Source organism: Pleurodeles waltl, chromosome 8 (genome assembly GCF_031143425.1).
Source record: "Pleurodeles waltl isolate 20211129_DDA chromosome 8, aPleWal1.hap1.20221129, whole genome shotgun sequence".
Classification (NCBI taxonomy): domain Eukaryota; kingdom Metazoa; phylum Chordata; class Amphibia; order Caudata; family Salamandridae; genus Pleurodeles; species Pleurodeles waltl.
In genome coordinates this window covers 1,542,833,236-1,542,849,568 of record NC_090447.1, presented here as the reverse complement: position 1 = coordinate 1,542,849,568, position 16,333 = coordinate 1,542,833,236, and the positions used below count along the sequence as shown (strand labels likewise).

Sequence of the window (16,333 nt, the reverse complement as noted above, 5' to 3'; positions counted from 1 at the left end):
CTCGCCTCAAGACACCTATGCGAATTTGCTGGCCACCTTCCTCTCTGCAAACGATCTTATTCAACACTGCACAGAAACCACACACTCTAAAGGCTCAATCTGGACCTTGATATTTCTAAAGCAGGCTTGCGGACTATCGCTACCCCTATTCATGTAGACTGGTCGGACCACCTCCTCATCCCATTCTCTCTTCACCTATCACACTCTATAACTCTTGGCCAGCCTAAGAGGGCTACTTCCTGGTTCCGTGACACTAAAAATATTGACCTCAGTACCCTCTGTGATTCTGCTTTGCTATCACTTCCAAGGCTAGACCCGGACCTATATGTTAACGAACTCACCTCCCAATGCCTCACAGTCCTTGCAGTCGAAATCAATAATGTCGCTCCTCTCCAAAGCAAAAAGAAAAGGCCCACTCCCTCAGCACCTTGGTTCAACAAATCCCTCTATGAAGAAAGGAAGCTCATAAGAGCCCTTGAGAAACAATGGAGACAAGCGCACTCCACTGAAAATTTGGCCTCGCTTCGTTCAGCAAGATCCAAGTACCACAAGCTCATCTTCCTTGGAAAAGCGTCGCACTACAAATCCCTCCTTGACTCAGCCAAAAATAGACCCAAAAAACTATTCGACCTCATCAAGAACCCAAACAGCTCTCCCCCAACCTCCAAATTGGAAGATTCCACAAAGAAAACAGCGGAATTCGCTGTATTCTTTGACGAAAAGGTAAAATCACTTGTAGATCAGTCATTCATCCTACCCCTACAGAGGAGCGCAAATCCTTAACCATTTGGCAAAACTTTGACCCCATCTCTGACGATGCTCTCCTTAAATGCATCCTCGATACAAAGCCCTCTAACCATTCACTTGACCCCATCCCTAGTGCCATTGCCATTGACTTCTATACTAATTCTCTTTCCTACTGGACCACTCTGGTCAACCTCTCCCTCAGTCAAGGCTCCCTTCCTGTTTCCTTCAAAACTGGGCAGGTCACCCCTCTGCTTAAAAAACCCACCGCTGATGCGAACGACCTCAACAACTACCGTCCCATCACTAACCTACCCTTTCTTGCGAAAATCACAGAAAAATGTGCAGCGAAACAACTCTCTCGCCATATCAAGGAAAATGATCTTCTTGACAATTTCCAGTCCGGCTTCATTCAAAACTGCAGCACTGAAACAGCCCTGCTGCTAGTGATTGATGACGCGCTGCGGATACTCAATTCAGGGGAGTCTTGTCTTCTAATTCTTCTTGACCTTTCTGCAGCCTTTGACAATGTCAATCACAACACTCTCCTTAACACTCTTCAACAGAGAATGGGCATGGAGGGCACTGTGCTCAAATGGTTTGCCTCCTTCCTCTCTGATAGATCCCAAATGATCAAAATAGCTAACAGTCTCTCAGCTCCTTTAGCGGTCAGTCAAGGTGTTCCTCAAGGCTCCATACTTGCACCCACACTGTTCAACCTCTATTTAGAACCGTTGGGAAATCTTCTGAGTAAATCCGGGATCCACTATCATCTATATGCGGATGACACTCAGATCTACCTTAAGGTGGCCTCCACTCACGATCTCTCCTTCCTTAGCTCTACTCTCGACTCCATCCAAAACTGGATGTTAACTCATCAACTGATCCTGAATCCCTCCAAAACAGAATTCCTCCTCCTCTCCTCCTCACTTTCTCATCCCCCAGTGCAATCATGGATGGATCAGATCAATCTAATGAACAATAAGCCCATCATTGTCGAGAGCGCAAAATCCCTTGGTGTCATTCTCGACAAAAAACTCAATCTACTCTCCCACATCGACTCCATTGCAAAGTCTGCTCGACACCAACTGCGCCTTCTTTGGGGGATTTGTCGCTTCTTCCCGGAGCACGACCTTAAAACCCTGGTCCAATCGCTGGTTCTCTCCAGATTGGACTACTGCAACTCTCTTCTTACTGCCCTTCCCAAATCCCACCTTTCCCCCCTGAAGTCTATTCTCCATTCAGTAGCTCGTTTCATATATGGGGCCAAAAGAAGCGACCACATCACACCCATCTTATGCTCCCTCCGTTGGCTTCCCATAGAGGCAAGATCTATCTACAAAACTGCATGTATCACCCACAAAGCCTTGCACTCCTCCTCCCCTCGCTACCTGGTGAATAAACTGAAACTCTCTGGGGGCTCCAGACCATCACGTAATGCAGAAAAGTTATTGCTTGAACCTCCCATTTTCAAGAAGGAAAGATCGATGGCCCAATCCTTCTCAGGCAACGCAGTGAGAATCTGGAACTCACTTCCGCCGCAGCTTCGGACCACCACCTCTTCCCAGGCCTTCAAAACTGACCTCAAAGCTCTCCTCCTTCAAAGACACTTCCAGATTGAATTCAAGCCCTCTGTTTTCTGAAGGAAGTCCTTCCATTATAGGAAATTCTGTTCTCCACGCCTATAGAAGTGCCTTCCCTGGGTGTTTTTGTGTTTTGAGTGTCTGCCATTTAGTGCAGTATTATACCTCTACCTGTATTTTGTACTCTTTTGTAACATGCACACGGCACCTTTCCTTTTACAACGTATCATTTGCTACCTCTTATATCTTGTTTGCTTTTGATACATGCACAACGGCCACCACTGCCTCATGTAACGAACTATTGTTTTAGTGTTTTGAGTGTCTACCATTTATTGCAATTTTTTTACCTCTACTCGTACTTTATTTGCTCTTGTAACCTGCACACAACACTTTTTCCTTTCGTAACGTATCGTTTGCTACCTCGTGCATTTTTTTGCTCCTGATACTTGCACAATTATCACTATTGCCTCATGTAATGTAACGTTTGTTTTTGTAACAGGCTCACTTGTTATTCTTCTCCTCTTGTATCTTTACTTTGCCTATTGTGAAGCGCTCTGACACCTTCGGGTAAAGTCTGCGCTATATAAAAACGCATTAAATAAAAATAAATAAAATACCACTCACCCCCAGCACCCCCCCCCCCCCAGGATACCACTCACCCCCAGGCACCCCCCCCCCCCAGGGTACCACTCACCCCCAGCACCACCACCCCCCCCCCAAGGACCATTCCCCTCCCCAGGATACCACTCACTCCCAGCACCCCCCCCCAGGACCATTCCCCCCCCCCAGGATACCACTCACCCCCAGCACCCCCCCTCCCCAGGACCATTCCCCCCCCAGGATACCACTCACCCCCAGCACCCCCCCCTCCCCAGGACCATTCCCCCCCCCAGGATACCACTCACCCCCAGCACCCCCCCCCTCCCCAGGACCATTCCCCCCCCAGGATACCACTCACCCCCAGCACCCCCCCCCCGGTTACCACTCACCCCAGCACCCCCCCCCGGTACCACTCACCCCCAGCACCCCCCCGCCCGGTACCACTCACCCCCAGCACCCCCCCCGCCCGGTACCACTCACCCCCAGCACCCCCCCCCGGTACCACTCACCCCCAGCACCCCCCCCGGTACCACTCACCCCCAGCACCCCCCCCCCCCCCGGTTACCACTCACCCCCAGCACCCCCCCCCCCGGTTACCACTCACCCCCAGCACCCCCCCCCCCGGTTACCACTCACCCCCAGCACCCCCCCCCCCCCCGGTTACCACTCACCCCCAGCACCCCCCCCCCCCCCCCCGGTTACCACTCACCCCCAGCACCCCCCCCCCCCGGTTACCACTCACCCCCCAGCACCCCCCCCCCCCGGTTACCACTCACCCCCAGCACCCCCCCCCCCGGTACCACTCACCCCCAGCACCCCCCCCCCCGGTACCACTCACCCCCAGCACCCCTCCCCGCCCGGTACCACTCACCCCCAGCACCCCCCCCCGGTACCACTCACCCCCAGCACACCCCCCCCGGTACCACTCACCCCCAGCACACCCCCCCGGGTACCACTCACCCCCAGCACCCCCCCCCGGTACCACTCACCCCCAGCACACCCCCCCCGGTACCACTCACCCCCAGCACCCCCCCCCCGGTACCACTCACCCCCAGCACCCCCCCCCCGGTACCACTCACCCCCAGCACACCCCCCCCCGGTACCACTCACCCCCAGCACCCCCCCCCGGTACCACTCACCCCCAGCACACCCCCCCCCGGTACCACTCACCCCCAGCACCCCCCCCCCGGTACCACTCACCCCCAGCACCCCCCCCCCCCCGGTTACCACTCACCCCCAGCACCCCCCCCGGTACCACTCACCCCCAGCACCCCCCCCCCCCGGTTACCACTCAGCCCCCCCCCCGGTTACCACTCACCCCCAGCACCCCCCGGTTACCACTCACCCCCAGCACCAGCACCCACGTCCCCGGTGCCACTCACCCCGCCTGCCCCGGCCGCCTCCTCCCGCTCCGCAGCACCACCACACGCTGCCGACCATAGAGACGGCGGGGGGAGGGCGCGAGCGGCACCGGGCGGACATGCTGGAACGGTATACTGTGCATCCACAGACAGAACGGCGGCCATCATGGAACAGGCACACAGACGTCACGTATGGACTGGTCTTAGATGGTACCTCGTCGACAGTCGGCCATTTTGCAACGGGATGCTCTTCCACGCTCTTCCTGCCTGCTGTAATTGGTTGGGGTGTCCCATTGGTCACGTGGCTTCGGCCATCTTGCACTGGGATTTCACTCTGAGACTTACGGTCGCTGGTTCGCTGTGCGGCACTGGCTGCCTGGTTGCAATAGTGGCATTAAGTTAAAACTGTATTTGAGTAAACAAATTATAGTGTGAAGCTCCTTATTTCTGGCAAACCGGTGTGCCGCCATAAAGTGCCCCATATAAACAGCGCTGTTTGTGTCGTGCGGCCCCGCCCTCTTCGTGAGCAGGAGCGAGGCTTGGAACGCACGCGGCCCCTCCGCCGCGTGTCACCGGGGTCAGGTGGCGCGCGCTGCTTCCGGTTGTCAGTCTGGGTCAGCTGATCTCCCAGTGTGTGCGGTGCAGGGAGGCGTCGGTGCTCTGGAGGCGGAGGGCAGGGGGCTGGAGCGGCACAGGCAGGAGGGCAGGTACACAGAGGCGGGGGGCTGGGGCAGGAGGGCAGGTACACAGAGGCGGGGGGGGGGCAGGAGGGCAGGTACACAGAGGCGGGGGGGCTGGGGCAGGAGGGCAGGTACACAGAGGCGGGGGGGCAGGAGGGCAGGTACACAGAGGCGGGGGGGGGCAGGAGGGCAGGTACACAGAGGCGGGGGGCTGGGGCAGGAGGGCAGGTACACAGAGGCGGGGGGGGCAACAGGCAAGGGGGTTGGGACAGGGGGTAACAAGGGTAGGAGGGCTGGGGCGGGGGGGGTAACACAGGCTGATACACAGGGGCAGGAGGGCAGGCAGGGGGCTGGGGCAGCAGACCCTCAGCTGTACAGCAGGGGCACTCTGAGGCCTGGACACAGGCCCTCCAGCAGCGGGGCAGGCAGGGCACAGGGGGTGGGTAACAGGCACTCAGCAGGCAGGGCACAGCTTGAAGCAGCAGAGGGGAGAGGTCACAGAGCCAGGCTGGGGTGAGAGGTCACACAGCCAGGCTGGGGTGAGAGGTCACACAGCCAGGCTGGGGTGAGAGGTCACACAGCCAGGCTAGGGTGAGAGGTCCCAGGCTGGGGTGAGAGGTCCCAGGCTGGGGTGAGAGGTCACACAGCCAGGCAGGGGTGAGAGGTCACACAGCCAGGCAGGGGTGAGGGGTCACACAGCCAGGCAGGGGTGAGAGCTCACACAGCCAGGCAGGGCTGAGAGGTCCCAGGCAGGGGTGAGGGGTCACACAGCCAGGCTGGGGTGAGAGGTCCCAGGCTGGGGTGAGAGGTCACACAGCCAGGCTGGGGTGAGAGGTCACACAGCCAGGCTGGGGTGAGAGGTCACACAGCCAGGCAGGGCTGAGAGGTCACACAACCAGGCAGGGGTGAGAGGTCACACAGCCAGGCTGGGGTGAGAGGTCACACAACCAGGCAGGGCTGAGAGGTCACACAGCCAGGCTGGGGTGAGAGGTCACACAACCAGGCAGGGCTGAGAGGTCACACAGCCAGGCTGGGGTGAGGGGTCACACAGCCAGGCTAGGGTGAGAGGTCCCAGGCAGGGGTGAGAGGTCACACAGCCAGGCAGGGCTGAGAGGTCACACAGCCAGGCTGGGGTGAGAGGTCACACATCCAGGCTGGGGTGAGAGGTCCCAGGCAGGGGTGAGAGGTCCCAGGCAGGCAGCATGGCAGAGGTGAGGTGTGGGACAGAGTGAGAGCTCATAAGAAGTGTCTGAAGTTTTGTCTGTTCACAGCCAGAGGTCAGCGCTCTGGGGGTCACTTCCACAGCCAGGAGGAGGCCCTGTCTACAGGTAGAGTCCAGGCAGGGGGAGGGCGTAGAGCAGACCCACAGAGTCAGTGCTCCTTCTGAAGGAGAAGGTGAAGCCCCCATCTACTCAAACCGCTAAATACAGTTCACACTTTATGATTTTACCTAATCCTGTGGATGTCAGAAGAAGACACCGGCTTGAGCAGCAATAACCGGGCGCCAATGGAGTTTGCCTGACATCGCTGGAGAACATCAGTTAAAGGCAAGGTACTTTCCCTTTCTTAGGACAGATGAACCTTAACACTTCTTTACCTTTGAAACATGCTCAGTGTCATGACGATGATCCATTTGTGCGCCAGTAGCTCGCCAGGGTATTCATTGTGGAATGACCAAGCTGTAGTTCTCTCGATCTGTACTCACTACAGGGAACTGGAAACACTGTGGTCACTTGTATGGATCACAGCTGGAGTTTGGTGGCCTCAGGAAACCATCCTGTTTCATGAGAAATTCCGAAACCTGCCAGACACCGTTGCAGGAGGTTCCTTCGCCATAGGCTGGTGCGATAAGCAGCACTCACACGTGAGCTCTCCAGATTGAATGTTTCCTTTAGAAATTGTCCCATTACCACCAAACTCGGACCACGATGCTCAATGTTCATCAGTGCACCTGCCTCTGAGGGGGACGTCTTCCCAGGTCTCGCAGGAAGACAGGCTATGGTTAGACCTTCTCTAAGGAGATGACAACCTGTCTTGGCGATAGACTGCTTTATGTGGCTGATAGGTGGTCAGTTACTTCATCACCCATGTTTGCATTTAGAGTTAATGTATGTTCATACCTCAAAGATAACACTGGGTTTTACAATTCATTAACTAACTAAACTACTGTAGTAAATCACATCCAAGTCAAAAACTTGAGTTTTATTCCCAGCTGTCAAGGAAACCCTCATCACTTGGTTAGAACTGAATGAGTGCGCCACACACTAGGAGCCACACGCCAAGATTCCCCTCTCACCCTCCTAGTGACATGTGCATTTTTGGCCTGACTAAACGTTCAGTCTGAGGACCAAAGTTTGTAACCTCATTGATTTAAACCAGCATTACAGATAACATGGTGTGTTTCTTTCTCGTTGGCATTAGTGTAGCGCGCAGCGGGTAGTTTCTAACGGTGCCCAAGGGACCTGCATGTCCGAGCTTGTGTGACTGAAGAGTTGCTCCCATCGTGTGTCCTTGACAGTAAGCGCTTGCTGCTGTGCGTGAGCCGCAGAGATGCGCATAGATCACGTTGCAGCAATCTTGTCACTGCAGTACAGGCACGATAGTGTCTAAAGGTGAAACGAGAGACTATTGACTACAACGGTCACATTTGGGAACGTTTTAGTTTCATATTGTGACACCTTCAGCGTCTGACCGAGCTGTAGTTGAGCTTGTTGTTGAAATAAAAGGTGCCATCCTGTGGGAGCAGTGTCATCGGATGGTGAAGTTCACACATTCTACCAGATCCACTCAGTAAGTTTGGAAAACCGTGCCACGGCCGAGGCACTGGCAGGCTTCCTGCTCTTGAGAAATAAATAGCCGTAGGAGTGAGAAGTTCGTTGTGAAGCAATGAGAAGGGGGTAGACATTTTTTTTAGGCTGAGCCCGCTTTGCGCTGAGACATATTGTGCACTTAACAAGAACTTGTTCGCCGTGGGTGAGCTTCAAGCCACAGATTGGTCATCATTCCCGTTGCTCTCATTTGGCTTCCTCTTATTCGTCTTCCAGCTTGTCAGTCTTGTGTTTGTCCCTCCCACAGAGCATTTTCCGTTTACCTTCTCTTTTGATTGGCTGGCTTCTATGCTTCCACTGCTGCTTTTCAAGCACTACTTGTTTTATTTTTGGTTAAGCACTCCACGAGAGTGCAAGTGTTTTACAGCTGTCTCCATGTTTCTCACGGTCTCCTGTGTGCTTATTCCTGCTCCCCCTCCATGTAGTGCTTGATGTTGCGTCCCCGCTGCTTTCTTGCTCATGTGCTTTTCCCCCTCTGCTTCACATTGCGCCGTCACTGTTGCTAATCCTCCCTACCGTTGCCCTCTGTGTTGCTTCCGTCCCCGCCCTCGATGTTACTTGCTGCCACCTGCACTCTCCTTCTGTCACCCATTGTTTCTCCTCCCTACGCCCCACATTGTTGCCCCCACCACCCATGCCCTCTGTCTTGCTCCCTCCACCTGCACTTCAAAAACACATTTAACACATTTTTCGCGAATCAGCAAATAAAAATGTTTAAAAAAGGCAGCTGTTATTTTTTTGGTACATACCTACAAAATGATGCCACCTGCTGTGTAATAGGCTTTTTTATTTTCTTGTTTAGCCTTGGTACGCAGCATCTCCGATGCTTTGCTGCATGGTTTAAACCCACTAAAACCCAGTGACGGAGCCAATAGATTTCAAAGTCAAAAGCAAATGGCTTTGCTGATTGTAGGAAAGTGGAGTATTATGGTGTGGGGGTTGGTCCTCACCATGTAAAACTCTTACATTACTCCAAAGATGGTCCTCAGGTTCACACTAGTAAATCCTTAGCTCAGTCCTGGCAGTGTGGCATAGAGCAGTCAGGCTTTACTTAGAGGGACATGTGTTAAGCATTTCAGAGCACCAACATGGGCAATAAGGAATTGACACGACTCAAAAAATCCAACACCGATTTATAAAAATAACGTATTTTTTATGTTAATTTAGACAACAAAACGAATTGATTCAGTATAACTGGAGGTATAGATTTTAGAAGCAATATTAAATCACAGCAGAGCTGGCATTTATATTTTGCATTGAAGTCTATGGGAGGATTATCACTGGTTGTAGAAACGTACCGTTAGACCCGACAGCCTTAGGGTGGTCACCCCTAACTTTTTGCCGGCCTCCCTCCACTTTGTAGATACTGTTTTTGTTGGCTTTTAGACTCTGCACACTTTAACACTGCTAACCAGTGCTAAAGTGCACATGCTCTCTCCCTTTAAACATGGTAACATTGGACCATACCCAATTTGACTATTTAACTTACTTATAAGTCCCTAGTAGAGTGCACTCTATGTGCCCAGGGCCTGTAGATTAAATGCTACTAGTGGGCCTGCAGCACTGACTGTGCACCCCACTCAAGTAGCCCCTTAACCTTATCCCCGGTCTGCCATTGCAAGGCCTGTGTGTGCAGTTTCACAGCCACTTTGACTTGGCATTTAAAGGTACTTGCCAAGCCTAAAGCTCCCCTTTTTCTACACATAAGTCACCTCTAGTATGTGCCCTAGGTAACCCCTAGAGCAGGGTGCTGTGTATGTAAAAGGCAGGACATGTACCTGTGTAGTTTACATGTCCTGGTAGTGTAAAACTCCTAAATTTGTTTTTACACTAACGTGAGACCTGCTCCCTTCATAGGCTAACATTGGGCTGCCCTCATACATTGTGTGAGTGGTAGCTGCTGATCTGAAAGGATTAGGAAGGTTATATTTAGTATGGCCAGAATGGTGATGAAAAATCCTGCTGACTGGTGAAGTTGGATTTAATATTACTATTTTAGGAATACCACTTTTAGAAAGTGAGCCTTTCTCTGCACCTAACTCTTTCTGTGCCTTACAATCCAAGTCTGGCTGGGTTTAGTTGACAGCTCCTTGTGCATTCGCTCTGACACACCCCAAGCACAGGATACTCAGCCTCACTTGCATACATCTGCATTTTGAATGGGTATTCCTGGACTGGGAGGGAGGAGGGCCTGCTCTCACACAAAGGACTGCCACACCCCCTACTGGGACGCTGGCACACAGGATTGAACTGAAAGGGGACCTGGTGCACTTCTAAGTCACTCTTTGAAGTCTCCCCCACTTCAAAGGCACATTTGGGTATATAAACAGGGCCTCTGCCCCTACCAACTCAGACACTTCCTGGAAAAGAAACTTGTAACCAGAACCTGCATCCTTCCAAGAAGAACTGCCTGGATGCCCAAATGACTCACCTGACTGCTTTCTGTGAACTACTGCTGCCTTGCTGTTGCCGTGCTGCCTTGGTGCTCTCTGGCTGAGGTGAAGAAGTGCTCTCCAAGGGCTTGGATAGAGCTTGCCTCCTGTTCCCTGAAATCTCAGGACCAAAAAGACTTCATCTCTTCAAGAAGGACTCCTTGTGTGGCGAAATTCGATGCACAGCCTGCCAGAAACGACGCACAGCCTGCACCTCGATTAAAATTTCACCGCAAGCCGAACCGGAATGACGCAGCCCGACTTCACAACGAGAAGATCGACGCAGCGCCAGCGCAGCGACCAGAACTTCGGCGCACAGCAGGAATGACGCAGCCCGACTTCCAGAAAGGAATCAACGCAGAGCCAGCCGTGTGGTAGAAAATTCAACGCTATGCCCACCAGATCAATGCAGCTCCTGTGACTTCGTCCTGCCAGTGCAGAAAATCCACGCACCATCCCCGGGGCATCTGAAAACCCTGCAACCCGAAGAGGATCCATGACAGAGTGCCGGAAATCGATGCACAGCCGTCCCTGCATGGAAACTAAACAACGCATCGCTGTGTGCGGCCCGAGAAATCGACACGCACCCCCTTTGTTTCCACGCTTCTCCTCCTCTAGGGTTCTTTGCGGAGATTTTTCACGCCAACCAGGTACTTTGTGCTTGTAAGAGACTTTGTTTGCTTTTCAAAGACTTACGACCCTTTATATCACTTTTCAGTGATATCTCAACATTTACTTTTTGCATCTTTGATCGTTTTGACCTGCATCTTATTAGATAAATACTATATATTTTTCTAAACACTGTGTGGTGTATTTATGTGGTGCTTTATGGTGTTATTGTATGATTTATTTTGCAAATACTTTACACATTGCCTTCTAGGTTAAGTCTGCTCAATGCCAAGCTACCAGAGGGCGGGCACTGGATAATTTGGATTGTGTGTGACTTACCCTGACTAGAGTGAGGGTCCTTGCTTGGACAGGGGGTAACCTGATTGCTAACCAAAGACCCCATTTCTAACATATACTTAGTTCAGTTTTACCTGGTCCGTGTGTAGAGTTGTCCTGGCTGTCCATGGTGCTGCACGGGACTCACGCTGGTGCTGTTTTTACCGCTTACACGATGACAATGACAAAGGGATGCAAAATCTGATTTGGGGCTGGGCTGCAGATGTTGTATGCTGTGCCCTGCACGTGCAGCATTGAGTGTGGGGATTCGTTACTGGACTGGCAACCAACAAGCCTTGGCAGCAGTTAAGGTGCAGAAATCCTTCAGGAACTTCCCGGGGTCTGATTGAGTCGTGTAGTGGCCTGAAACTTGGAGGCAGGTGGAACTACAACTCCCAGAAGACACTGGACCACCTTGTTTTCGCCGATCCCTTGGCAGGCTCGATGGCTGGTGTAACTTTGGATCCTGCAAGTATTTTACCTGCAGTTTGCTGGGGACTAGTGCCGTTAGTCCAAAGAAGTCTGAGGATGCTCTGCCTCCCACAGGGCTCCCTCTGGTTGGGAGTGATGAGTTTTAGCCAAGGATGTTCACACAGTTCCCAGTATGTTGTCTCGGGGACAGAGTATCCCTCTTTTGCCTTGGTGTAGTGGGCAGAGCGTGGTTGTATGTGATGCAGAGCTCCTCTTTGTCCTTCAAAGTTGGTCGGTCAGAACTGAGGTTCTGGTGCCAGGAGTGTCCCTTAAATGCTGGATACAGGGGAATTAGCGGTGTGGAGACTATTGGCAAATGGGCAGCTAGCTCCTGCAGCTAATCCACCCCTGAGGTGGCCACATCTGGGACGGGTCACCTTTAGCTACCAGAATCCTCTATTCTGTCACTCCTAAGATGGCAGAAATCAGAATTTAGTGCACGGACCGGGCTGTTCACCCTGGAGGTGCAGTCAGCCTGCTGTGGTTGTGCACAGTCCTGCATTCCTAATTTCCTACATTTTCACAAGCAAATGTGCCAGGGGTAGGGCTGTTTCCTACACTAGGGAACATCACAGATGGCTATCGGTGATGGTGAAGCCTTTGAAGCTTACCACCCGGATGGCTCTATCACTAGCGTGACTGGAGGGGCTGAAGGTGTGGCCTCCTTCCTGCCATGGCCTTTGTTCCTGACTCCTGGGAGCACCCAGGCTGCCTGGCAGGAGGTCAGAAACCTGTCTTGGCACTAGCAAGTGTAGGAAAAAGCCCAGGCTACCCGGCCAGAGCACAAAGAAGAGTGGCAAACAGGTGAGCAAACTCTGGTGTGCCACCTGGGTGTATGCCAGCCGTCCCTCAACACCAGATTCATTTTAGAGGAGAGAAAGCAAGTTGTTTGACACCAAACTCGACATATCTAGGCAGTACCATAATGGAGCAAGTAACCTGGGTCTGCCCTGGCTTAATTCCCATGTTCACCTATGGTCCGGCCTGCACTTACAGTGTACCTTAATGGAAAGGATGCAATAGAGAAATGTAAGCTCCTTCTTATATGCCTTCACCTTAAATATAATGCACCCTGACTTGTGGGTTGCAGAGGCCTACCTAAGGGATGTCTGACGTATGTGGAAGGCAGTGCACTTGACTGTGCCACTCATAGTGAGGGCACAGTTGAACCCGAGCAGTTTGCACCGCTCTGGCAATCTGCAATGGCAGGCCTGCCATCAGAAATTTGCATGGGTTACCCAGGGTGCCACAAACTAGTGCTCGGGCCCTTTTGACCCCTTTACCACCCATGGCCTGGGTACCTTGGCTACCATTTACTAGGGGGTACAGTCTTGCAAGTCAGGGAATCACTATGTCTACAAATAATTTAGGGAGCATAGGCACTGGGGCCTGGTTTGCCGGCTTTCAGTGTACTAACAGTCATGCACATCAGCATTGGGGGACAAAAAGTGGGGGCTGGCCATACGTTAAGGGGCACTTAGCTTCACCAGTTTTTTAATAACTCTCTGGAACAAGTGTGTGCAGACGTTTTTTTTTTTTTTTAATTTGTGAAGGTTATGATTTCCAAAGTTTGGTAACTGACCTGAGAGTGATCCTTCCAGGAGAGCAGTGGTTAACCGGGCAGGATCATCCCTAATTTGGTGCTTGGAACGGAGGCAGCATGTGGAAGGGCAGAATCCCAGCCCTTGTTTTAGGAATACTGCCCATAAAGAGGCCTTGATGGCGAATCAGTAAACAAGCGACGCACAGTAAAGCGTTTCTAATGCCAGCGTTATATACTTCAAAGTGGGTTAATAAAGCCGGCCTGTGGTGGTTGAATTTTGAATCCTTTGAAGTTGGAAAAGGCGGTGGAAAAGCTGCATAAGAGGCAAACTTGGAGTTTGTTGGTTTATTTTCGGGGTGATCACAAGTATGAGGAGAGCTCGAACCTGATGATGGAATCTAGGAAACAGAAAATAAGTTTGTAAAGACTTACGATGTGAAATGGGGATTTCATGATTGAACTCATCTGTGATGCCAGCGTCATTTCTGAGCCAGGATGACCTCGAAGCTGTTAGAATATTCCAATGGTGCAGATGGGGGGGGGGCATTGCCACAGGCTATGGAGACGTCGGTGCAAAATGGGGTTTCATTCCACAGGTCGTCGTGTCTCTGACTTTTAGATTTAGGTGGGTCCTGGAAATCATTGACATCAAGCAAGTGGGGTTGCGCTTTTACAGGCTGTGAACACCTCAGACTGATGCAGATAACACCGTAAGAATCACAGTAGTATGAAGGACGTTGTTGTATTTCAGCGAGACCCCCAAAGGTGACCGGCCATTGAAAATAGAGATGGGAAGCGGAGTGACGGCCTGGATGTAGTCTGATGGAATCAGGATAGCCAGCCCTGGCCCTGTCCTAAATGTCCATTTCAGAGAGATGATGGTGGAGGCGATATAATGACCTTTGCATAGGTTTGAAGCGTAGAATGCTTGTCATGGCCTTGGCGTGGTAGTTAGTGCATGTAAGTGCAACTAATGACGAACTAGAGTAATTAGCCTAAAGTGAGAAGTTTGCGCCCATTTTAAGTTGTCTCATTTTATGAAACATGGAAGCTCCTAACAGAACGTAAGCTTAAGTCTTCGTGTTGGGTAGTTTCGTAATCTAGTCGCATCAGTATAGAGACTGGAGTCAATGATTACCGAATTTGAGAGAGTGTTTTGTGCCAGAGGGCCCACTCAGAATGTAAAAGATGGATCTAGCTACGCTTGTATCAACGATGAGGTCTAAGGGAACCCAGAGGTTACAAGCCTTGTTCAGAGGAGTGTGGTCCTCTTGCTGGCAGCCGCCACATTGGTCTTCTCCTGGAGGTGGTGGACTCAAGGTACTTTTCACATGTACTAGAAGTGTTAGTGGCCTGTTGGTTTTGCTACAGAACCGCTCAAAACTGCTGCGTTGTTTAGAAGAAAAGTAACATCTAGGAGAATTGTGCAGCTCAAAGTGTGGGCTCGAGGTCTGCACCTTCCCCCTGGTTTAGAAGGTATTTTCATTTGCTTTAGCACATCTTCTCTTCCTGCTGCATAGAACTCTGTTTGTGCTGTTTGAGAGTTACTTTCCATGTCCGTCTGCTGTGTAGAAAGATGTGCACGTGCCCTGTTCCCACCTCCTCTCAAATAGCCCTGTACCCCGTTTGGTGGGGACTGTTCGTAAGTGGCACGGAGTGCAAACAGATATACTGGAGGGCTCGAAAAATCATAAAAATGTTATTGGCCCTGCAGGTCGAATAACTTAAATAATCTACTCGACCTAACTGTAATGTAATAGACCCGTAAACAGGTCTCAAATTGTGTGATCCTAGGCAAATAGTTTAGTGTCGCCTTTTTTTTTTAATTCTCACATATGATTGCACCTTGAAATATGTGAGCTCAGCATTTCTGCAGAACAAAACAACCTCTTTTGATTAAGTAGACTAAAGTTTGCTGCATGCATCACAAGAATCTAGCCCACATACCCATGAAGGCTCGCCCACATAACCTAGGACTTCTTTTAGTTTACCAACAACATTGCCATCAGGACAGGAGTGTTTCTCAGTTCGTTTAAACACTCAATTTTAATAAATATATTACTAAACTATGATGTGGTAACATTTTGTCATCTACACACAGTAACCTTCCAAGAAATGTCCAAAACCTCTCCAATAACTTGCAACTTTACTGATAAAACTATATAGTGTATTGACAATCTGTGAAAATTGGGTTTCAGAAAACATACACATTGCTCATTGACATGTGAAGTATTCTGATTTGTTTTCATCCTAATAAAATATTTTTTCATCACACAGAAATATAAAAAAGGGCTTTCACAACTACTGAAATATATTTTGAAATGTTTGCACAGTTGACTTAGTCATTTAAATGTTGTGTGTTAGGAAAAACATGACTCCCTATTTCTTTTTATTTTACATTGTAAGCAGCAGGTCACACAGTTCACCTTACAATGTCCTGGAACTCTGCCCTCCGAAAGAAAATGAATTGTAAGAAAAACTAACTTTTGACCTCTGGTGAACACAGAGCAAATTATGACTGAAGAACAAGATTTAAAGGCATCTTTTATTGCCACCTCCACTTTTCAACTGAACAGAACACCTGTTCAGTGTCAACTCACTAGAAGGGACGCTCGACCTGATCAAATAAGACTCGCCAATGCGAGTGGTCGAGTGGATTTTTCGAGCCCTGCACTGGTTGATTCTGAACTGTTTTGAAGTATGTGTTTGATGCATGTTCAGTGGCCAGCTTCCTGACGTGTACGTACAAATGAGATAAAATGGATGCACCACTTGTCTACCTCCTAGTCTGAGACCTGCTTACTCAAGGCCAGCCTTGTGCCCACACCATATGCCGGAAACACCTCTTCTCCAGGTGTAACTTGAAAGGTCTGCCCTTTTTTAGGTCTGGCTTGACTGCATAGCTGTCAACGACCCTGTGTGATCCGTCTAAAAGATAGGTTTCAGAAATACTGCAGAGAGGGGCTTTGGCTCCACCCACATGTTGGTGGACAGCAGTACATGTTTTGATTGGACAGAAGTAGAGGGCTTCCACTGAAAAAAGTTCTTCCGCTCCACACAGCTGTTATTTTTTTTCTCCAGCTGCCTGAGCCAGCAGCAGTATGGCTGACAAGATAATCTCCACTAACACGCACAAAGTGTGAAGC

General features: G+C 50.9%; 1 protein-coding gene and 1 long non-coding RNA gene across 16 annotated transcripts in view; one reads left to right on the top strand and one right to left on the bottom strand.

The window, feature by feature from the left end:
• Nucleotides 1-4,453, bottom strand: part of GDAP2 (ganglioside induced differentiation associated protein 2) — a 146,062-nt gene extending 141,609 nt beyond the window's left edge. The window contains exon 1 of the mRNA XM_069203590.1: nucleotides 4,273-4,453. Within this exon, the coding sequence (XP_069059691.1) occupies nucleotides 4,273-4,453 (181 nt within the window). The remainder of the gene's footprint in view (nucleotides 1-4,272) is intronic.
• Nucleotides 4,454-5,275: 822 nt separating this feature from the next.
• The window catches only part of LOC138248964 (uncharacterized), an 82,905-nt gene continuing 71,847 nt past the window's right edge, over nucleotides 5,276-16,333 (top strand). The window contains exons 1-3 of one of the 15 annotated variants that reach the window (XR_011194674.1): nucleotides 5,276-5,514; nucleotides 5,607-5,710; nucleotides 5,777-6,515. This is a non-coding gene — a long non-coding RNA (uncharacterized lncRNA). The other 14 variants (XR_011194675.1, XR_011194682.1, XR_011194677.1 and 11 more) reach the window with 14 other exon arrangements.